At 38.1% G+C, this 20,884-nt stretch overlaps 1 protein-coding gene across 1 annotated transcript in view; it reads left to right on the forward strand.

The window, feature by feature from the left end:
* The window catches only part of Tapt1 (transmembrane anterior posterior transformation 1), a 54,946-nt gene that overhangs the window by 15,609 nt on the left and 18,453 nt on the right, over nucleotides 1-20,884 (forward strand). The window contains exons 3-7 of the mRNA XM_046423736.2: nucleotides 4,102-4,220; nucleotides 14,105-14,267; nucleotides 17,160-17,295; nucleotides 18,988-19,085; nucleotides 19,261-19,330. Of these exons, the coding sequence (XP_046279692.1) occupies nucleotides 4,102-4,220; nucleotides 14,105-14,267; nucleotides 17,160-17,295; nucleotides 18,988-19,085; nucleotides 19,261-19,330 (586 nt within the window). The remainder of the gene's footprint in view (nucleotides 1-4,101; nucleotides 4,221-14,104; nucleotides 14,268-17,159; nucleotides 17,296-18,987; nucleotides 19,086-19,260; nucleotides 19,331-20,884) is intronic.

Raw genomic sequence — 20,884 nt, forward strand, 5'->3', positions numbered from 1 at the left:
ATAGCTTCTCAGGCAGGGAACTAAATCTCAACCTGCTTCTTTTTGGGGACCCGATTTTCAGACTGGTTTACCACCTTTATTGGGTCATGAATTTTAAAAAGGGAGAGGAAACATCAATCTGTATTTCTTAGGATAATAGTATTATCTTTGTGAAGCTTTTCTTTTGATATTTTGGGTGCATAGTGAATTGCAATATAAATGCATTTCTGACTGTGTGTTGTTTTTAAAAGTTGAATCCTCTTCTTTGGGCAATAAGTTCCTTTGTAGAACTTTGACCTTCTTAAAGTAGTGAATATGTATTTATTCAGCTTTCAGTCTGCATTGTCAGAGCTGTACAATAAATGGTGAGGGGAGAGGTAAAGGGACAAATCAAAGAATGAGCCAGCCCTAGGAAGGTCTTCACAAAAGATCTTGTGTAGCATTTTGTCTTCCATCCCTGAGATAGGGTGTGTGTCTACCACAGAATGCAAAAAGCCCAGCTTGCTATTTCTCCTTGGAGTGTTTCATTATGCTTTGGTTCTTTGCCATATTTTTGGTTTTCTGCTTTTTGTTAGACATGCACTTGCTAATTCACAGATGACACGCTCATTATAAGGCCTTCCCTGTAAAGGTGAAAAACAAGTCAAGTGAGCACAGCCCTCTACCAGGTAGCTGAGGTGAGGCTGTGCAGCTCACCTGAAGAAGCGGGGCCTGGGAGGAGAGTGACCACCACTTAGGGGGCCCGGGGTTTAAAGAGGTGTATTCCAAAATCATTGTAATTGTACTTCTTGCATTTTAGCATCAATGTTGTATTTATTTTGAAGTTTCAAATGGCATTTAAAGGAGAACAGGAGACTTTTGTGCTTCTCAAAAGGGAAGCAAAGGCATATGTGCTCATTTCATTAACTTAAAGTCACACCTTGTATGTTTGAGAGGAATTTTCTTTAGCCATTACTGAAAAATTTTCTTTAGCCATTACTGAAGAATAACCTATTTATGGTTATTTGTCCAAATGAAAAGGAAATAGTAGTTACCTATTTTATCAAGACGCCATACAAATTAGCTGACGGTATGGAAGTGCACATTGTTATTATTAATATGTTCTCAAAGCTTTTAATTCTTAATAACAAAGCTAGCTGCAAACCTAAATATGTAAAATCACTAGCCCTGTATAAAATTGACTCATTAAATTTCTATTATTTCTTATTTTGTATGATACCAAGCAATGGGCAAGACCAGTTAGCAGAAAGAAAACTGCCTTAGCCTCTATAGCCAATGGAAATAGTAAGAGCTTTTGCTCTGCTCAGACTACTTTAGGGAGGGCCTGGGGCCTGCCTGGGGTCAGGCATCAAGCTTGAGCTGATTCCTGTCACCCTTGCATGTCCTGGGGCAGGTGTTCCACCTTAGGAGCTCCTGGTGAGTTGTCAGGGGTGACATTGACCTCAGGAGTGTTAGAGGATTAAGCAGTGAGCACCTGCCACCCCCCAGAACACCTGCGGCACCCGACACCTTCCACGCATGACTTGTTGGCTTTCTGGGTCTCTGCGTGCTAAGTGAGAAGCAGGCACAGACACCACCCTGCATAGAGTGGCTCATGGTACACAGTGCGGCTTCATGTCCTTCACAGATGAATATTTTCAGAATTATATCTTGCTTGCTTTTTTAGGAAAGTTTTGCCTAAAATTTTAAAAAGTGCTGTTTTCTGAGAATATGTAACATCAGAACAGCAGGTATTGGAGTTGCGGCACATTTCTATTTCACCAGACCCTAAAAGGCTCGTGCTCTTCTTCCTGTCGTGTGTTCCTGTGTGCATCAATGACTTCTTCAGGTTGAGCCACTTGTTTCCTCCAACTTCATGTTGTGGTGTACTGTGCTCAGGGCTCTTGGAGGTCCAGTTTCAGGTCCAGCACAGTATGGGCACACTTGCCTGTCCAGGGTTTATACAAGATTTTAATGTGGAAGGGTGGTCCTCTGACTTGTGTCCCTGTGCCAACCATGGATGATTCCAGTTCAGGTTCCTCTAAGACAGCAAAAGGTGACAGTACATTTTAAATCTTTTTTGTCCCCTTTGTGTGCGTGTCCATGCCTTGTGCCCTAGGAGGCCCGCTCCCCACAGGCCTCATCTTCTTAGCTGTGGGGCACATGCTCTTGTCTCCTCAGATGTCATTTCAGGGTCTCCTCTTCTGTGGAGTTTTTCTCAGTCTCCCTACGTTGGTTTGGCTGTCGACCACCCTGTGCTCAGCACACACAGTTTGTCCTCACGGCCTTTAGCACCATGCAGACCGCTAGCTGACTGTCTGTACCCACGGGCTTTCACATTACTAGGCCCACAACAGCAGCTAGTGGGTGTTGGCCCAGCAAGAGCCATGGAGACAGCTACCTGCTCCCTTTCCCATGTACTGTGTCCTGCGCACACACCACAGGGCCTTCTGGGAACGCAGGTTCCAGAAGTTTCTGCTTTGGGTGCTCCACCAGGCAGTCCACCTGAAGATAGGGAAAGGCTTCTCATTGACAGGAGAAAAATAAATAAGAACCACTACTCAGTCTTGTGCACCTCTCCTTTGTAGGTAAATCAGGGATACAGATGCAAAACAAGGACTCTCCCCTGCGCTGTGGCATGTGACTTGTTGGGTTAACATTGTACTTTCATTGTTGTTCATATGAGTCTGAATTGTTGAAAACAGAACAAAAACTATTAGGATCTACATATTCAGCTTAAGAAGTTTACACATATTTGTGTAATATATTTTTGAGACACTTACCAAAAATTAGTAAAACGTATGCCTTTATTTAAAGATGTGTGTATTAGTTTGTCTGGACTACCATAATAAAGTACCACAGATTGAGTGGCCTAGACAATAGAAAGGTGAGGTCAAGGTGCAGTGGGTTTGGTCCCCTCAGAGGCCCCTCTCATTGGCTGACTGATGGCCACCTCTCCTGCGTCCTCACATGGTCTTCCCTTTGGGCCCATACTAACAAAGTTTTAACCTCATGCTACCTCTTTAAAGACCGTCTCCTGGAGGCTAGAGTGTTAACAGATGAATTGAGTGGGGCTGGTGTAGCCTGCTGCAGTGTGAAGTTTAGCTATCATTTGTAGGTAGGACTGTGTATTGACTCTGGGGATGCAGAGTCTGACGATGAGGGTTGGTAAAGCAGACTCCATTCGTGTGTTAGGCCTGACGAAAGCTACCACCTAGAACACAGAGTTTACTAGTCTGGGCTGTCTTCTTCAGCAAACCACCAAGACTCTATACTCCTGTAAAATATAGTCCCAGATTTAACAGGTAAAAATATATAATGTTACCAAAAAATTAGAAAGGACTTGACAGGTGACTAAGAACAGTGGAAGAGTACATGTATAATGGCATAAATTGACATGATCATACTTCATATACAGAGATACGAAAAATTGTGCTCTATATATGTAATAAGGATTGTAATGCATTCCACTGTTGTTGTGTATTTAAAAAAAATAATAAAATCAATAAAAAAATTAACATGTGCTCCTGTTAAAAAACTAAGCCAGTTCAAATTAAAGATTAAAAAAAAAAAAAGAGCAGTGGTACAGTTAAAAAAAAAAAAAAGTTAGCTGATAGTTCCTAAGTTAACAAGAATAAGACCGTCCCAATATAGCAGCTTTCAGTGTATATGAAATTGTGTTTAAGTTAATAATCAGTTCACATTTTTAACATAAATAGTATTTTAACTCTTTCAATCTTTTATAAAGCACTCCAGTAAATAGAAAATAACAAATTTAAGTAAGAGGTAAGAAGTTTTACCTAAAAAGTTTTCTGTAATGTCTTTAAAGTGGGAGGAGGTACCCAGAAAGCTCCATCAGACGCGGCATAGCCATGGCCAGGGCAACTTGTCTTGAGTGAGTGACTTCTTATAGGTAGTAAACCAATGACTCTGGAGAAATACAAACCTGACTTTGAAAAGGTACTGTCATTAAAATGTAGTTCATGTGCCCAAGTGGAATTATTAATTTCCTGTATCCTGAGCTAAGTTGTAAGAAATTAATTTCTTATCAAGTTTAGAAATTTTCTGATTATTTGAAATTTTTATCTATAGCTGTTTGAAGAATATTTGACTTATTTTTCCTTTTCTCCTTTTAAAATGCAGCTCATGTTTTTTGGCATCTTCCTGTGCCTGGATGCATTTCTGTATGTGTTCACTCTGCTTCCTTTGAGAGTTTTCCTGGCACTGTTCAGGCTCCTTACTCTGCCTTGCTACGGCTTAAGGTAAGTTTAAGATCCTTAAGTATCTTAAGTGTCTAAATTATTTCATTATTTTTTACTAGTTATAGGATTTTTAGAATAAGGATAGTTTATGGTTTTATTCACACCTTAGCCCTTAGTGCATAAATTGTTTATCTTTTGAATGAGTATTATATGTTTATATAATATCATACATTTTATATGCATATTTTTTCCCAGAAACAAAACTTTTGCTGTAGCCAATAAAACGTTATTACAAGAGACTTTATCAAGGCCCAGAATGAGAGTTAAAGATTTGCTTCTGCCTTTCTTTTCTCCAAGTCCCTGGGCGTGCTAGGCATCCTTTTGGAAAGAGGGTTGGGTTCTAGGTTAGGGTGGTAGGAGGCGGGTGATTCCAGAATCTTCTAAGGAGCTCTTACTGCAGGGTTCCTCCTCCTATTGATCTAAGAATCACTATGTTAGTGGCCTGTGGAGTCTTAGTTATTGATTACAGGTGAGACTCCCCCCCTGATTTGTGACAGCAGAAAAATTCATTCAGGATACTGTCTTCATGGGAAGAGTCGGACAGCCCAACCCAACATTAGTTAGCTGGTTAGTTATAGCAAACATTCTGACTTCTCTAAGCCTGTTTTCTCATTGCTTAAAAAGGGATATTGAAAGCTCAGTATCTTTACCACAAAGACTGGGAGATGTAAAGAGACCCTAGCATAATGCCTGTTTCATAGGAGACAAATACCAACTTCTCTCCCTTTCTTCTCTACCAAATCAGAGTAGGGTGAAAGTGTTGAGCCCGTGTGAAGCTTAGTGCTTACTGGTCTTAAGGCTGGAAGGCAACTTTGATTTTGCAGGTTTTTTTCTTTGTGTAGTTATGTCAACATGCCTCCACTCTGTTTAGTTACTCTTCATTAACATTATTATTTGGTTTTTAGTGTAGTTTCTGAGTTACATTTCCAACTTGCATCACTTTACTAAATGCATTTCACTTTGAAAAAAGTTTTAAGATTGCTAAAATGGACAATAATTTATGAAACTTATTTACTGTAGTGACTCTTTCTTTGTATATATAATTAATAAAATGGATTAACCATGGAAATTGAGTTATAAAAATATTTGTCTGTACAAAATTTCATATATATATACATTTTTTTTGAACTATGATCTCTAAAATCTTCAAAGGAGAAAACAAGCATAAACTTAACATATATAGTTTCTTCAAAAATTAAGAGTTTTGATATGAAAATCCTTGCATTGTAAATAGGAATGATTTAATGATCATGGTGATCATATTGGGACAAGAATAAAATTTATTCTTTGTAAGATTGCTTGGACTAAAAAGTTATAAGAATTCAGCTTGTGTTTGTGGTATGTATGATACTTTACATATTCATCTGTCTCACCTTCCAGAAAAATAGTGAATGATGTTACATATTTTATTAACCATAAGTTAATCAGATGTGAGAATCATCTTAGGAATTTAACTGTTAGCTTTAAGATATTTCTAATAGATTATTTATTTTTTGAGAAGGCCTTGTTCTTATGAGTGCACCTTTTATAAGACAGTTGTGGCATGGTGCTTTTATAGTAACGAAACCTCACCTCAGTTCATTGTTTATTACTGTTGTGAGCTCAATAAATTCATGATGTTTTACTAACCTTGTCAGAAAGCCAGAACAAAATCTAGCAAAATCTTCACCTATGGCTACATAAAGAGGATAAATCTGTGGAAATTTGGATATAATCAGATGAAACTACCTGACAAAATAATACGTGGGGATTTTCACATCTATGTTATGAACTAGATGACTTCTTCACTATCCTCTGGTGGACAAGATCAGCCAGTTTGTGTTCTAGCCACCTTCTTATGAATGGCATTTAGAGACTTAGAATGTTCTAGATGATTATTAGCATGATGAGATGAAGCATGGGAAGAGCTTAATCAACTCCTCCTCCTAGAGCGGGTTCCTTTCTTGCGTCCGTTAGCACACAGGTGACCACATGGAGTGACAGTGATTTGCCAGTATTCCCAAGGGTCTCTTTTGGAACATTAATTTGAAACCTCATTGTGTTCAGTCATCTACTCTGTGCCACATTCGGGCTCATTTCTGTGTGTCCCTTGTCACTTAGGGAAGCAGGGCACTTAAGTAGCACTAGAAAAGTCTTGTTTGTTCTGAATACTAAAAGAGGTATTGCAAGGAATAGGAATCTTAACTCTTCTGCTCCTATTTGTTGAGTGACTAATGCCTCCTAGATCCAACCTTATTATATTTTAATATTTTAGCACATAAAAATGATTGTTTTTTTATATTAGTTTGAAAGACTTTACAATCTAAATTAGTTTGAATCACATTTGTTTCCAAGGTTTAACAGCTGAAAGGACGCTAGAGGGCAGTCTGTTACTCACTTAAGATTCCACTATGCAATTGGGATTAACTAAAAGATTACATTTAATGCTGTCACTTATTAATATTTATATGATACAGATGAAATATGAAATTTGGTTAAAATTATGTAACAAAATTTCAGCACTCTTGAGTAATCTGTGTGAGGGTAGGCTAGATGACACAGAATATGAAAATACTACCTTAAAATCTCAATGCCTTTAGGAAGCTATATCAAAAGAAGTATGTACTTATAGTAATACGTGTTACAATTTTATCTCCTTTGAGCAATTTAGAAAACAATTCTCTGAGCATTATGTTTTTTCATAGCACTAAAAATAAATTTTATTTACACAATTAGTATTACTGCATAGCTAAATATGTGTATGAAAGATCAGAGTAAAAATTAAGAGATAAATAATGATCAGTATCTGATTTGGACTTAGTTTTCTTAGCATTGAAGTATGTGAGAATTACACATGCCCAGTTTATAACACGAGCATACATCTGTTTTCCATGGCATATGCATAGGAGAATGTGAATTAATGAGCATTATTTTTAAAAACACAAAAATTACATGATAATGTGTAAAGTTATATTAAACAAAGCTACTGTTAATATTAAGTCTAAGACTTTTCAAATATTTTAGGAGTATAAAAATAAATTTTACTTTTACAAAATGATTATGTAGAAAGCCAAATTCTTCCTTCTTATAGCTTTCCTTCCAATGTGCTCCACTTCTGTTATAGATTATTTGACTTGTCTTGCCTATAGCTATGTTATGTTCCATCTTTTTCAGCAAGCAAAAGTGCTCTTTCCTTCAGTCTGACTTTTATTTCAAAGGGAAAAGAAGAAATTAAAGAAACCAGCAAAGGAGTTATTTGTGTACTTTTTTCTAACTAATGTTTTCTTTTTCTCACTCATATTCCAATCTTCTTACCATAAAAATTATCTTCCTAGTCTCTTAGTTCTTTTAAATTATTTCAAAAGAGAGGGGAAAGTGTATTTGTCAAACTCATCAAATGGTGACATGATAACTAGCTATCTACAGCCTATAGTACTATTTCCATAGCACACCCATAGTAGAGATATAGTGTTGCCTTTGCCTAGTTGAGGTTCCTGCTGCCTCGGCTTAGAGTTCTGTCTGGTATGGCATTTGGGAAAGGCTTTTTTAATCTTTTAATTTAATCTTTAAATCTGTTTCCACATCTTCTGAAAAATTGCCATGGTTTTGGGCTCTGGCTTTGGTTTTGCTTTTAGTTTTTTTTTTGTCAGAGGTGACAACCAAGTGAGCAAAGCCTCTGACTTTGACCCAGGGAGAGGACCAGGCGAAGTCTGCAGCCCCTTTAGTAAGACAGCCTTCATCATAGTTGCTCAACCACAGTGCCTTCTGCCAGCTTCTGACCCTGTCAGTTTTGTCCATTTTGAGTTGACAGGATAATTATCTTGAGTCTGTAGCCGTGTGTCTTGTTTATAGGAAGGCCTCTATAAAAAGTATACATCTGTCCTTGGTGATCTCAAAAATAATTAGTTGAATCTGTTTCTAATGAATTAGTGATCTTGGAAAATTTTTGCCCCCAAATGTTTTCTAGTAGACTTAAAAAAAAATAGAGAAGAAAAATACATCTAGATTCTTTAAAAGCAGATTCATTTACATATTTCTTCCCTTTCCTAGATAGGGTAGTATCATTTTAAAAGCAATATTTCAAAACTTTTTGAATTAAGGTGATCTTTTAATGGTTGAGGACATGGAAAACAAATAATTTGTGATGAGTTGTGATTCATTATGTGAGGTGTCTGTTTCTAGGGAGAATGATAGGATTTTATTTTTCAGAAAAACAGACTGGTCTGTATTATGCTAATGAGATATCAACCATCATTTTTCCAAATTTACTTGTAGAGCAAATAAAAACTAGCCAACTATGTAAGTATTTTTAATTTACCTGGCATTTTTGTGGGCCCCATTTCCTTCTAAAATTTGTGATGTTATTTTGTTTATCAAATTATCAGTCACATTTGAGTTGAAAGTTGATGGAGATTATAAAGGAAATGACAAAATTTGGTGCCAGGAGGTATAGTTATTGTTGAAAACATTTTACTAGAGCATCTTAGTGGTGAGTTGGGTAGGGTTAAGTAACAAGTGCTGCAGTAAAAGGAAACTTTTACTTAGAACAAATAAAACATGTACAAGCAAATTTTCTGATCCCTCACCCCAGTTTTAGGCACAAACTCTTGTTTGAGGCTTCAGTGACTCTTTTTTTTAAAATTTTCTTTCTTTGTTTTAAGAGACAAGAATGTCTTTGCTTTTGAGAGTTGACCCCATAGAAAAGCACTTTTCTCCAAGAAAACTGTGAACTTCAAATGCTTGAGTTTCTTAATGAGATCCATGTGCCTTACCTCCTTCAGGATAGTTCTGCCCCAAATTAACTTCACATATGCATTATAAATAGGTTTTCTCTTTTCAGGCAAAATTAAGCCTTGGTTCTGGCCTAAGTGATTGGCACCACCAGGAGAGCACATGTAGGGAGCATTGTGTCTCTCTGGGGAGGAAGTACGCCTGCTGCTTCCTCTGACCAGGGCTGGTCTGCAGGGCTTGCCGGTGGAGAGCAGTGTGTTATACTAGAGTCTTTCTAACCTCAGGTTTTGTTGTCCCATTTCCTCACCATGACGCTCTAAGTAGCGTAGCAACATTACAACCTTCTCTCTTTCTTTCTCTTTCGTAAATCAGACCGAAGGGAGGAGCACTTTCACTTCCTTTATAGGATGGAAGGTGGTGGCACAGGGACTCCTTGTGGTGAGTAAACCCTGATTTTTCCTTCTATACTCTTGGCCAACTCGACATCAGTACAATGAATTATAATTGTGATGCAGAAGTAACAGCATAGGTACACATAACCATCTGGGCGCAGAAACATGCTGCAGAAAGGGGTTCCCTGTCATTTAATAGCATCCTTACTTGGTCTCATAGCTTTGACCATGTTTGTTAATGAAGAATTTGACCATAATTTCTCCCAACATGAAAATTGCGTGGTGAAACGCTCTTAATTGCACGTGCTGATCTAGTTTGGACAGCAGATACCTTCATCCCCAACACCAGAGTGGGTGACACACCTTCAGGGCTTCCATGTAAACACTTTGTTTTACATTACTTCAAATTACTGAACATAGCTTTATAAAATCCATTATTGTTTTCTAATATAGGTTGAAATTATTTTAAGGTCCAAATACAGATTTTAATCATTCAGTGAAAGTGCTAAGTAATCCTATATATCAGTCATGCTTAATATTGAAAATAACTCAGTTTCCTAGTTAAGGGAAACATCTTGTTCCTAGTACTTTATTCCAATTTACTTTAAAATTATAAAGGGACTTATCTTTCAAAAATATGAACCATTTTAAATATTTTCAATTTTTTATTTTAATAGTGCTTATATTTCTTCACTTCTTCAATTATACCACAAATGTTTTGAAATGTTGAAAAAAAGCTAGATCCAGTTTGTGTATTTTATAATGAAATAACTCATGCTGATACCCTGGCCTGTTTCAACAATGATTTAAATTAATAGGATTCTCCCATTCTCCTTGCTCATTTTTGTCACTGCCTCTTCCTTCTTGATCTTTCCATCCGTTACCAGTGTTACTTTAGTAGTAGACTCTAGAGAGGGAGGAACAGCCTGACCTAAATCATCTTCTCCACCTGTAGCTGTGTCCCCATATACCTGTGAGCCCTCCACAACAACTGAAGGTGTTTAAGATGGTAAATTCTGCAATATAAAATGGTAAATTGTAATAATTAGTAAGAGAGCAATGGAAGTATTGTAGGAATAAAAGGTAAAATTTAGGAACATAGAAAATTAAACTTCTATTGAATGTCTTTATTTTGAAAATGTTTTAAGGTTCTGGTGAACAACTTATTAATGTTGCTTGATTACATGCAGCCAAACCCATAAATTAGATTAGTGAGTTTTACTTTGCCTAACATGTTTCACTTAGGATTTTCTATATTTGCAAAAGGAATTGCCAGTAAATACCATTTAACAGCCATTTATAACAAAAAATGTTGGTTAGCCTGCAGTATTCAAAGACCAATTCCAAGTTGATTGGCAGGGCTGTAGATAAGCTTCTTACAGAGTTTGAAATGTTTCCAGATAGTCATCTAAAAATATCTTGGCAAAGAAGGAACAAATACTGTGATTGGTTTAAGTAGTAACTTAGTAAACTTATTTGTGAGGTCAGGTTTCTTATTAGGCTATGATACATATAGGTATCTTGAAACAGTGTTTTATTTTTGCAACTTTTCCATTTCAAAAACCAGGATATTTGGGTGAATACAAGACCCTTGTTTCCTAAGGGTTCTACTTCTTTTGTTCTTTATTTGAATACTATTCCTTAATTTTGAAAATCATGGTCATCTCTATAGCAGCCAGTTACAGTGTTAGCAGTGGAAGATTTTCTTTAGAGCAAGGAAAGGAGTTTGAGTGGAAACACATCATCTTAGGGTTTTACCTGTATTTTTAGAAATAAAGAATAAAATGAGAGGTATATCAGTTTTTCCAGATGGTAAGTTGCATAGTGTTAAATTTTAGTGAGAGAGAAAGCACTGAGTTGTTGGTTCCTATAAACTTAAAAGTTCTTTTGTAAAAAGATGTGAATATAGATGGTTGTGAAGAGCATGCCTTCTAGGACAGGGCTGCCAAGCTTCTGGCCCTGCCCCACCACAGAGCACCCTGTTCACCGTGAGCCACAGGCATCTGCTCAGTTGCCTCTGACCCATCTGTATAACTGGGATAGTGGTGGACTATTGTGAGCACTCACAGGGGTCTCTGCGGAGTGCCTGCAATGGTGCGTGCCCTGTCGTAACTGAATTGTAGCATAAAGCGTTTTTACAACTTTCTTTTGTCTTGACAGCCTGGTTTAATCCTAGGTAAGATAAAACTAAATTAAAGTTGTTTACTATTAATTTTAACTTATCTTGTTTCAAAAAGTGTGGTTTTACATTATTTTGATATATATTTCCAATATTTGGTGGATCTCAGTTCCACCAATGATCTTCCTTCTTAGGTATGCTACCAAATTGTTTCTTAGTTGCAAATATGTTTATAAAAAAAATGCAACTGGGCATATACCAAAAGAGACTTCTATCTAACTGTAGTTTTCTACTTTCGTTAGTAAACAAAATCATTTTGGTCATCAGCGAAATTTAAATAATATTAGCCTACTTTTAGTTCCCATCATTTTCTTAATTATAACATAAGACCTGTAGTCCTTAAATCCAAAGGCCTTATGCTTGGTGCCATGTGCTGAGCATGTGCTGAGCCGTGCATGAGTCACAGGAGGAGGAGCAGCACAGGCGTTTCTGAGGAGGTCTGGGTGCCACCTGCGCTGACACCTCTCACTTCGTCTCCTGGCCATCAGAGTGGAGATGGGCACACATGAGCCAGGGAACTTAAGAGTGTTCACAGTTCTCCTTCTCTCAGCGTTTGAACTGAAAATGTGTTTACTCTGGACAGAAGTAGTTCTTTCTTTCTCAGTCTTGTGTGGGTAGGGGCAGGAAATTCCCTGAGCTATCAGGTAACCCTTGGCAGAGATCTGTGCTCTGGGTTGGGTGTGTAGAATATGGGAGATGGAGTTCATTTGGGGGTCTACAAGACAACAAGGGTTGGAATCTGTGTGGGAGAAAGGGGCAACATTGGGGAAAAGAAAGGGTATGGCCTAGGTATCCCAATCTATGACAGGGATTGATTCAGCGTCCTTGATGTGCTTTTACCCAGGGCCCCGACTTTGACTACCAGGAATCATCTCACTAGGTTTTTCATGCCTGTTTGAAGACGTATGAACTGACTTAGACACATTCTGACCCTTCTCTCATGTAGGCTCATTGGAATGTCTTCCTAGCCACTTGTAACCCATCCTGGATTTGCGCCTCTTCAGGACTTGCAGTATCCCATGTTTTGTATGTAAACAGATCAGCCAAGGTCATTCTTAACTTTAGTTCACATTGTAGAAAACAGGTTCTGTAACAACTGCTCACAGAATTGGAACCCATCACATGGTCTTGTAAAGTAGTATTCCAGGTGATAGTTTGGAAGATTTAAAGATTCCTCGCCAACACTTAAGAAAGAGCCCCTGGTGTGGAGGTGGACAGCGGTTAGGAAAGAGCCCCAGAGTGCAGGTAGCAAGGAATGCCAAGATGTAATCAGGTGGTTCAGAGGCCAGAGACTGGTCAATAAATTAGCTCACCCTGGTTGGTATTGTTGCTTGGAATGTTGCCAAAATTAGAAATAAAAGGCTGTGCAGCTCCTGAGGGAAATACTCAGGCCTTTTTATTGAGTGTACTATACAATAAAAGCTGCCAATAAGGGAGTCCAAGGAATCTTTCATCTTGAGGAATAAGCCTACAGTAGACATGTAGAAAGTATCTTTCACACCCTCGTCAGAGGAATTCTGTATCCAATGAAAGAGACCTTAAATCTCTTCTTTTTTAATTTATGTTTTGTTCTCTCTTATTTAAATGTTTTACTTGGACATGTTAGATTAGGTTTAGATTTTCATACTCTGACCCGAGAATTAAGAAGTGATTCTTCTCATTAGTTATGAAAAGTTTCATAATTCATTTCAATTCACATCACAGAGAACTTCCTTAGTATAAGAACTGCCCTATAAACTAGTACAAAAAAAATAGTAGAGAATTCACAGGCAAGGTAAATAACTCTATATGATGTTCATTCTCCTACTGGGAGAAATTAACTTTGAAACTACACTGGATACTGTTTTTCACCCCCAAGATTGGCAGACTCAGAAGCCTGTCTCACACTGTTGGATGCACACAGACTGCAGGCTTCCTCCTCACATCGCCAGCAGAGGAGTACATGGGCACACCCCACAGAGGGCACGTCAGCTGATTCTATCAAAATATCAAGTGAATGTAGCCCTAAAACTCCAACTTCAAGAATATATTTAGATATATTTATGAGACATAACATGTGCATTGTGCCATAGTTTGTCTTGGGAAAGATTGGAAATCTGTCAAGGATGTGTTAAATAAGTGATAGTATATCTGCCTAGGGAACGCTGTGCTGCCGTGGAAATAGGAGTTCCTTGTGAACTGAAATGGAGAAACCTGTTATGCTTTTGAATAAAAAGTACAAGGTGCAGACTGGTGCGCACAGAATGCTCACATTGTAGAGAGGACTGGCCCAGCAGGATGGTGCTTCAGTAGGTGGAAGGCTTATGTCATCATGGAAAACGGTTGCTTAAAGGCTCTCTGTCAGCAGGTACCTGCCCTCTGTTCACTTGTGAAGAAGACTTCTAACTTCTCATTGTAATTCTGGCTTAACATCTTTGTATTCTGTAGACAGAAAAATTTATACTGTCAGGTAGTCATTTAGTATGACTTTTCTTGTGAGCTTGAAGTTTTTAAAAGGTCAGCCTAATTCTCATTGCCTTTGCTAGTATATGTCCAGTAAAGATTGTGTATTTTGAGAACACATAAAGTAAGACTCATATTTCATTACTTCTTGTATGTTTCAGGGACAGACGTTTGCTTCAGCCAGCCCAGGTGTGTGACATTTTGAAGGGCGTCATTTTGGTGATCTGTTATTTCATGATGCACTATGTCGACTACTCTATGATGTACCACCTGATAAGGGGGCAGTCTGTCATCAAGCTCTACATCATCTACAACATGCTTGAGGTGAGAGTGCTTGTGACCCTGCAGGGTCAGTCTAGCCTGCTGTCTGCACAGGTGTGGCCACTGCACATGACTCAAGTCTCCCAGTGTAGAACGTGCCTGAGAGTCTAGTAAAGGTGCTTCTGGCCTTTAACATGTGATAGTCACTTGGGGCTCTGTTAAGTTGAATTCTGCTTTGGTAGATCTGGGGTGGGCCTGGAGAATCTGTGCTTCTAATGAGGGGATGCCTGAGCTACTGGCTGTGTGACACACTTGGGGCAGCAGGCTGGGGTGTGATGTATCCTCCAGCATGCAGGAATTTTCCTACTGTGGATGTTTCTGAGTCAGCACACTTAGAGAATGTATACTGTCAAAAGCCAGGGAAATTTGTTCTGCAAGTTCATTGGATATCCATGTTGTGTTTTTTTACTAGAACTTTTTAAAGACTATAAATAAATTCTGTGATTACATGTATTTCTGCTCTACTAGATTTACACTTTAAGTTGCTTTGAAATTTATAGTTTTCCAATTTCTGTAAAAACTTCATATTTTTAATACAAAAGATATTTCACTTTATACAGTTTAAAGTAAAAAAACCTACATTTATAACAAAAATATTGAAGTTACACATTTACTTTACAAAAATTTACTTTGTTTTGTAGTCAGACTCTTAATCAGCTTTTTAAAAATAGCTATACTAGGTTATATAATAATTTTGGAATTTAAATTACATTTTCCTATACCTTTTGTTTTCTTCAGTGGGGATCCAGGGTCTCATATGCTCTGCCACTTACCTACATCCCCAGCCACCTGGGGTTTTTAGACCATTATAAGGTCTGTCTTTTAACTTACTATGAGGACATTTCCCCTGACAAATAGACAGGTGGAGTGACATGGGGCAGCAGGCCTTCCTGATGCCTTACTATGCAGGTGAGGGCTTCCCATGTCTCTCCAGAAGCCATGGAAGCCTTGCTGTCCTTGTGTACACCCAGCTTCCTGTTTGTAGGCTGGTTGCCTGTGCACTTGCTTTGCCCCCTTAGGGGCAAAGGTTGCTGAAAGCTGGGTATGAGTGAAGTCTGTGAAGCAGGGCTGCCCAGCCTCTCCCCACCCTCTCATGGAAACATAGGCCTGAGCCTTGCCCTTCTTCTGCTACTGCTGATCTGCTCTCCTGCCAGTGCCCTGCTGACCTCCCATACTGCCCAGCCTCATAGCGACTGCAGGGCATAAATAAGGGCTTCTCCTGCCACCAAACTTCATGTGTGCATCTCCTCACTCAACAGAGCCCTTTCCAGGGTAGTGTTGTTGCTGTTATTAGAAAGTGAGTCATGGAAAAGGATGCACAAATTGCCAATTTAAATGGCTTAAATAGTTAACTTTGTAACCTTACCTGATGATATGGCTTAAGTGTAGCAGGTAAGAGTCCAGGTTCTAGGTCTAGAGACAAACTCCCTCCTGATCTATTCCTGATGCTTTCTCTTATTACCTGGTTATTCTGGGCTTGGTTACTGATTGCCGATTATCTATAATCAACTTTTCATCTGTAGAGTAGAGATATTAGGGAAGTTATGGGACTGGATGAGACAATACAAAGAGTTTAGCATAGAGTCTGGCATGTGGTGAGAGCTCCCTCAGGAGTGTTTGTCAGCAAGTACTTTCAGCTGCAGGGCCTGCATGCTGTGCAGTCTTCGGCCTCTCAGATGGGGGTGGGCGGAGCCTGTTCTCTGGAGCTTATGCTGTATGGTGGGAGAGGGCCAGTGAACAAGGAAATGTGAGAAAATCATGAAGACTGATGAGAAAGACCAAGGTAATGCGTGGAGGCCGTGGGGGCCACAAGAAGATGGGGCAGTCTGGGAAGGGCCTCTCGTAGGAGGTGGCACTTGGCTGACTCCCAGGTGGCGTGATACCGTTCTTCCCTCTTCTCATGTGTCTGCGTTAACATTGAGTTCAAGAAGAGCAATACCTGAAATGTCTTTAGGAAGTAAATCTGTAGATTTTAAATTCCATATAGTAAATGTCAAGCAAAATACAACTGCATTGTTTACAAATATTAGGTGTGCATAGAGTGAGTTAGCTGATATAGTTGTCCTTAAATTTAAGTTTGAAGCTGAGTTTAAAGTGTAAAACCAGAGGCACCATGATTTTGATGTGCCTGTCCACTTTCATTATTGACACTATATAAGACTTTTCTTGTTATGAACAGCAAATTGAACAAATTCTAATTCAAGTCCTAAAAATATTTGAGTACTTACTATGTGCCAGAGAATAAAGAATTATGAATGAATAAGTAAATAAAGATCCCCTTTCTTTACTTTACCTAGTACTAGTATTTAAAAAAAAATCATTAGGCAGGTCTTGAGTATTCGAGTTGCATCTGAATTTTCAGGGCAGAGGATGATGGCCAATGTCTCTTTGTGGGGTTCTTTCTGCCCAGGGGAATCCAAGCCACCTACAATCTCAGGTAATTAGCAAGTAACAAAACACATATACTCAGAAATATATTTACAGACTATAAAGCCCCTGATAGATCTAGTCCACATGGGTTCTGGAACTAGACAAAAGGAAAATATCTTTAGTGGTTTATTTAAGGGGATAAGTGGTTTATTTAAGGCAGGGATAAGGTTTCAAGGGTGGAGTCTTGCATTGTGATCTCTTGCAGTCAGCAGATTGATTGACATCTTGGCAGGTCACACCCATCTCAGGTGCTGTGTGGGCCGTGGCAGAGTGGGAAAGAGATTCACATTGTCCCTGGGCAATTGACCAGAGGAAATGTCCACTGACCATTCCCAGATACCAGATGTCTCTATTCATCAGCTTCTATGCATGGTGACCCACGTACAGCCCACAGATGATTCGTGACACTGAATTGTACCATGTTTTAGGGCATGTGAAGAAGTGTCTTTTGCCGTTTCTCTGTAGGTTGCTGACCGCCTGTTTTCATCATTTGGACAAGATATCCTGGATGCCCTCTACTGGACAGCAACAGAGCCTAAGGAGAGAAAGAGAGCCCACATCGGGGTGATCCCTCATTTTTTCATGGCAGTTCTTTATGTCTGTATCCTTTTAAATTTGTTGAAAATTCCAGCAGTCAGCACGTATTCTACCTTTTTTTTTTGGATTGTTGTTTCATAGATTTAAAGATATATGTGTGTATCCAGAAGATTAAGTTAAAATACCTGCTTCCTTTTGAGAAATTGGTTTAATAGAAATTGGAAATGAGTTTAAAGAGCCTCATGTTTACAACGACCCTTTGAACTTTTGGAAAATTACTATTCGTGGTATAACTGAATCCAGGGGTGCTGTGCCACTGAACCACATCCCCACCTCTTTTTATTTTTTGTTTTGAGACAGGATCTCACTGAATTGCTGAGGCTGACTTCTAACTTGCCATCGTTCTGCTTCAGCCTCCCGTCATAGGGATTGCAGGTGTGCACCACCGGCCCTGGCTGTTGGCGTTATTTTTAAGTCTGTGAATTCTTTTTTTTTTAATTTTATTTTTTATTTGTTCTTTTTAGTTATACATGAGAGTAGAATGCATTTTGACATACATACATGAAGTATGACGTTCCATTTTTGTGGTTGTACGTGATGTAGAGTTACACTGTTCATGTATTCATATGTGAACATAGGAAAGTTAAGTTTGATTCATTCTACTATCTTTCACATTCCCATCCCCTCTTCCTTCCCCCATTCCATCTTCTGCAGTCAGTGAGCCTCCCCTTCTCCCTTCTTCCCTACCCCACTTATTGCGAGTCAGCATCTGTATATCAGAGAGAACATTTGGGTTTTGGGTTGGCTTATTTCACTTAGCATGATAGTCTCCAGTTCCATTCATTCACCAGCAAATGCCATAATTTCATTCTTCTTTATGGCTGAGTAATATTCTTTATGGCGTGAATTCTTTATAAGAATGTATGTGTGTGTGTTTGTATCCCTGGTTTAAAGTCTGTGTGTGTGCATGTACCCACACATATTCACGCACCAAGCATGCCTACTCTGGAGTTCCATGTGAAGTTAGGACTCACTCACAGTCTTTCTTAGTGTCAAAGAGTGACACTTAGAAGAAATTGGGTTCATATTTGAGAAGTTAAGGGCTAAGTGGAAAGATACCTGTTAGGGCAGAAGCTTGTTCCAGCTTTAGTGGAGTAAAGCAGTTACCATTTTAGATAACATATTAACTGTTCCATATGTAATATGAATAGAATTCTGCATGACAGATGAAAAAGCATATTAATTTTTAGACATTTCTTGCTATCTTAACAATCCATGTTACCTGAAGAAAAGAGAAGACAATCACTTCCAGACCAGCTTTTATGTTCTTTTCTTATTAAATTCAAATTACCTTAATTCAGAATGTATATTCTAAGTCTCTTCTTTCAGTATTTATGATAATTTATTCCATAAATTTATTTTTCCAGCTGTTTTGAGGTTATGTTTCACAAGCATTGTGCCACGTTCCAGGGATGAAGAAAAAGCAGAACCGTACTGGTTAGGAGGACTGGGGTCTAAGTAAACGGATACACAGAAGCTCCTTTCTGCTTTGGCTTCTTTCATGTGGATTGCATTCCTTTTCTCCTATCAAATTTTTGTCAACTACAACAGACAGGGAAATTATGAAGAAAATAAAATACATATATTTGGTTTAGGAAGCATGGTCATTTCTCCATTATTCACTTTCAGAATTTTCTAGTGTTATCTATCAATAATATGGAAATAAATTTTGGGTTTTTCCTTGACATTCCATTAGTTTTGCATGCGATTCTCATAATGGTTCAGGCAACAACACTAAATGTAGCTTTCAACTCACACAACAAGTCCCTGCTCACTATCATGATGTCTAATAACGTAAGTATGAGGTTCTACTTTACATTGGGGATTATAAAGTACTGTGGGGTGATACTGTAGATGAAATGAAGTGTTTTGTTCTGTATAATATTTATTCTCCAGGAAGTATTTATATATAGCAAATCGATTTTTGAAACTATTACAATGATAAAGATATTTCTGTTTTCCATTTCAGTTTGTTGAAATTAAAGGAAGTGTTTTCAAGAAGTTTGAAAAGAACAATCTCTTTCAAATGTCAAATAGTGGTATGTACAATTAGATTCTACTTGCAGTTCTAATTAAAATTGATTCAAAGTGGTTGACTGCCATAAATATAGCTGATTTGGATAAAGGTTAAAAAACATTTTTGACCCTACCCCCTCCTAAAAAAGTTAATTTAATATGGTTTATTGCTATAAAACATTAGAACATTATCAACACTAAAACAGAATCTAGGAGAATATATTCTCAATCTTTGTGTAGACAAACATTTTTAGAGGATGCACAAAAAGCACTAACCATATGAAGAAATAAATTGAACTTTAAAGACTTACACTCAATTAAAAAATTAAGAAAAAATTCCAGGCATTGTAGCACACAACTGTAATTCCAGTGACTTGGAGGCTAAGGCAGAAGAATTGCAAGTTAAGACCAGCCTCAGCAATTTAGCAAGACCCTGTCTCAAAATCAGAAAAAATGGGGTAGGGGCAGTGCTGGGGATGTGGTTCAGTGGTAAAGTGCCTGAGTTCAACTCCAGTACCAGGAAAAAAAAATTAAGAAAATGAAAAACTATTGAAAGAGTGACATCTATACAGCAAACTGTATTTTTTATTTTCTGAATATATTACAAATTCTACCAATCAGTTATGAAAAAATAATTTTAAAATGGGCAAAAGACTAGATCAGACATTTTGTAAAAGATGTATAAATGGCCAAGAAGCCCATAAAAAGGTATTTACCATTATTAGAAAAAACATCACCAGGGAAAGGCAAAGGATCACAGCACACCCACCAGGATCCCTGGTGTCCAGACAGTGCCTGCAGTTAATGAGGATATGGATTACCTGACACACTCAGGCAGTATGGTGTGGATGTAAAATACTACAACTGCTCTGGAAAATTTCTTTGCAGTTTCTTTCTTGATATAGTTAAACAGCAATGCTGTAATTCCAGCATTGCAAACTATTATGGCAGCTTTATTCACAATAGCCAAAAACCGAAATGTCTATTAATAGGAAAATAGACCATAGAATACTACTCAACAGTGAAAGAAAAAATATGAACTAATTATACATCCTATTATGTCTATCTCAAAAGCATTGTGTTCAGGAAAATAAAACCAGACACACACACACACACACACACACACACAGTACATACTATTGGGTTTCATTTATTTGAGGTTTATGATCCGACACAGTTTATGATAGAAATAAGACTGGCTTCTGATTGGGAACAGGCACTGATGCGGGGGTATAAGGGAACTTTCTGGGTAAGAGAACTCTTTGGCATATTTATTAGAAGATTGGCAACACAGATTAAGCATTTTCAAAACTCAGCAAATTGTATACTTAAGATCTGTATTTCACTATGTAATTTTGGCTCTGTATTTGACAAGTAAAATAATAGCAGATGAAGATAATAAAGCAAAAAAATAAAAAATGTTTAGCATTGTAGGAGAAAATTAGGCAAGGGATCACAAGAGCAAATGGAAAATTAACAAGTCCAGATGATTTCATGGACCACAATGAGCCTTAGCCCTCAGAGCTCTGAGCACAGAAGGTGCTGTCTCTATGTTCATGTTTCTTTCCTTTCACATG

This window comes from Marmota monax, unplaced genomic scaffold (genome assembly GCF_021218885.2).
Source record: "Marmota monax isolate L192 unplaced genomic scaffold, Marmota_monax_Labrador192_F-V1.1 WCK01_AAM20220418_F8-fsc00009, whole genome shotgun sequence".
NCBI lineage: Eukaryota > Metazoa > Chordata > Mammalia > Rodentia > Sciuridae > Marmota > Marmota monax.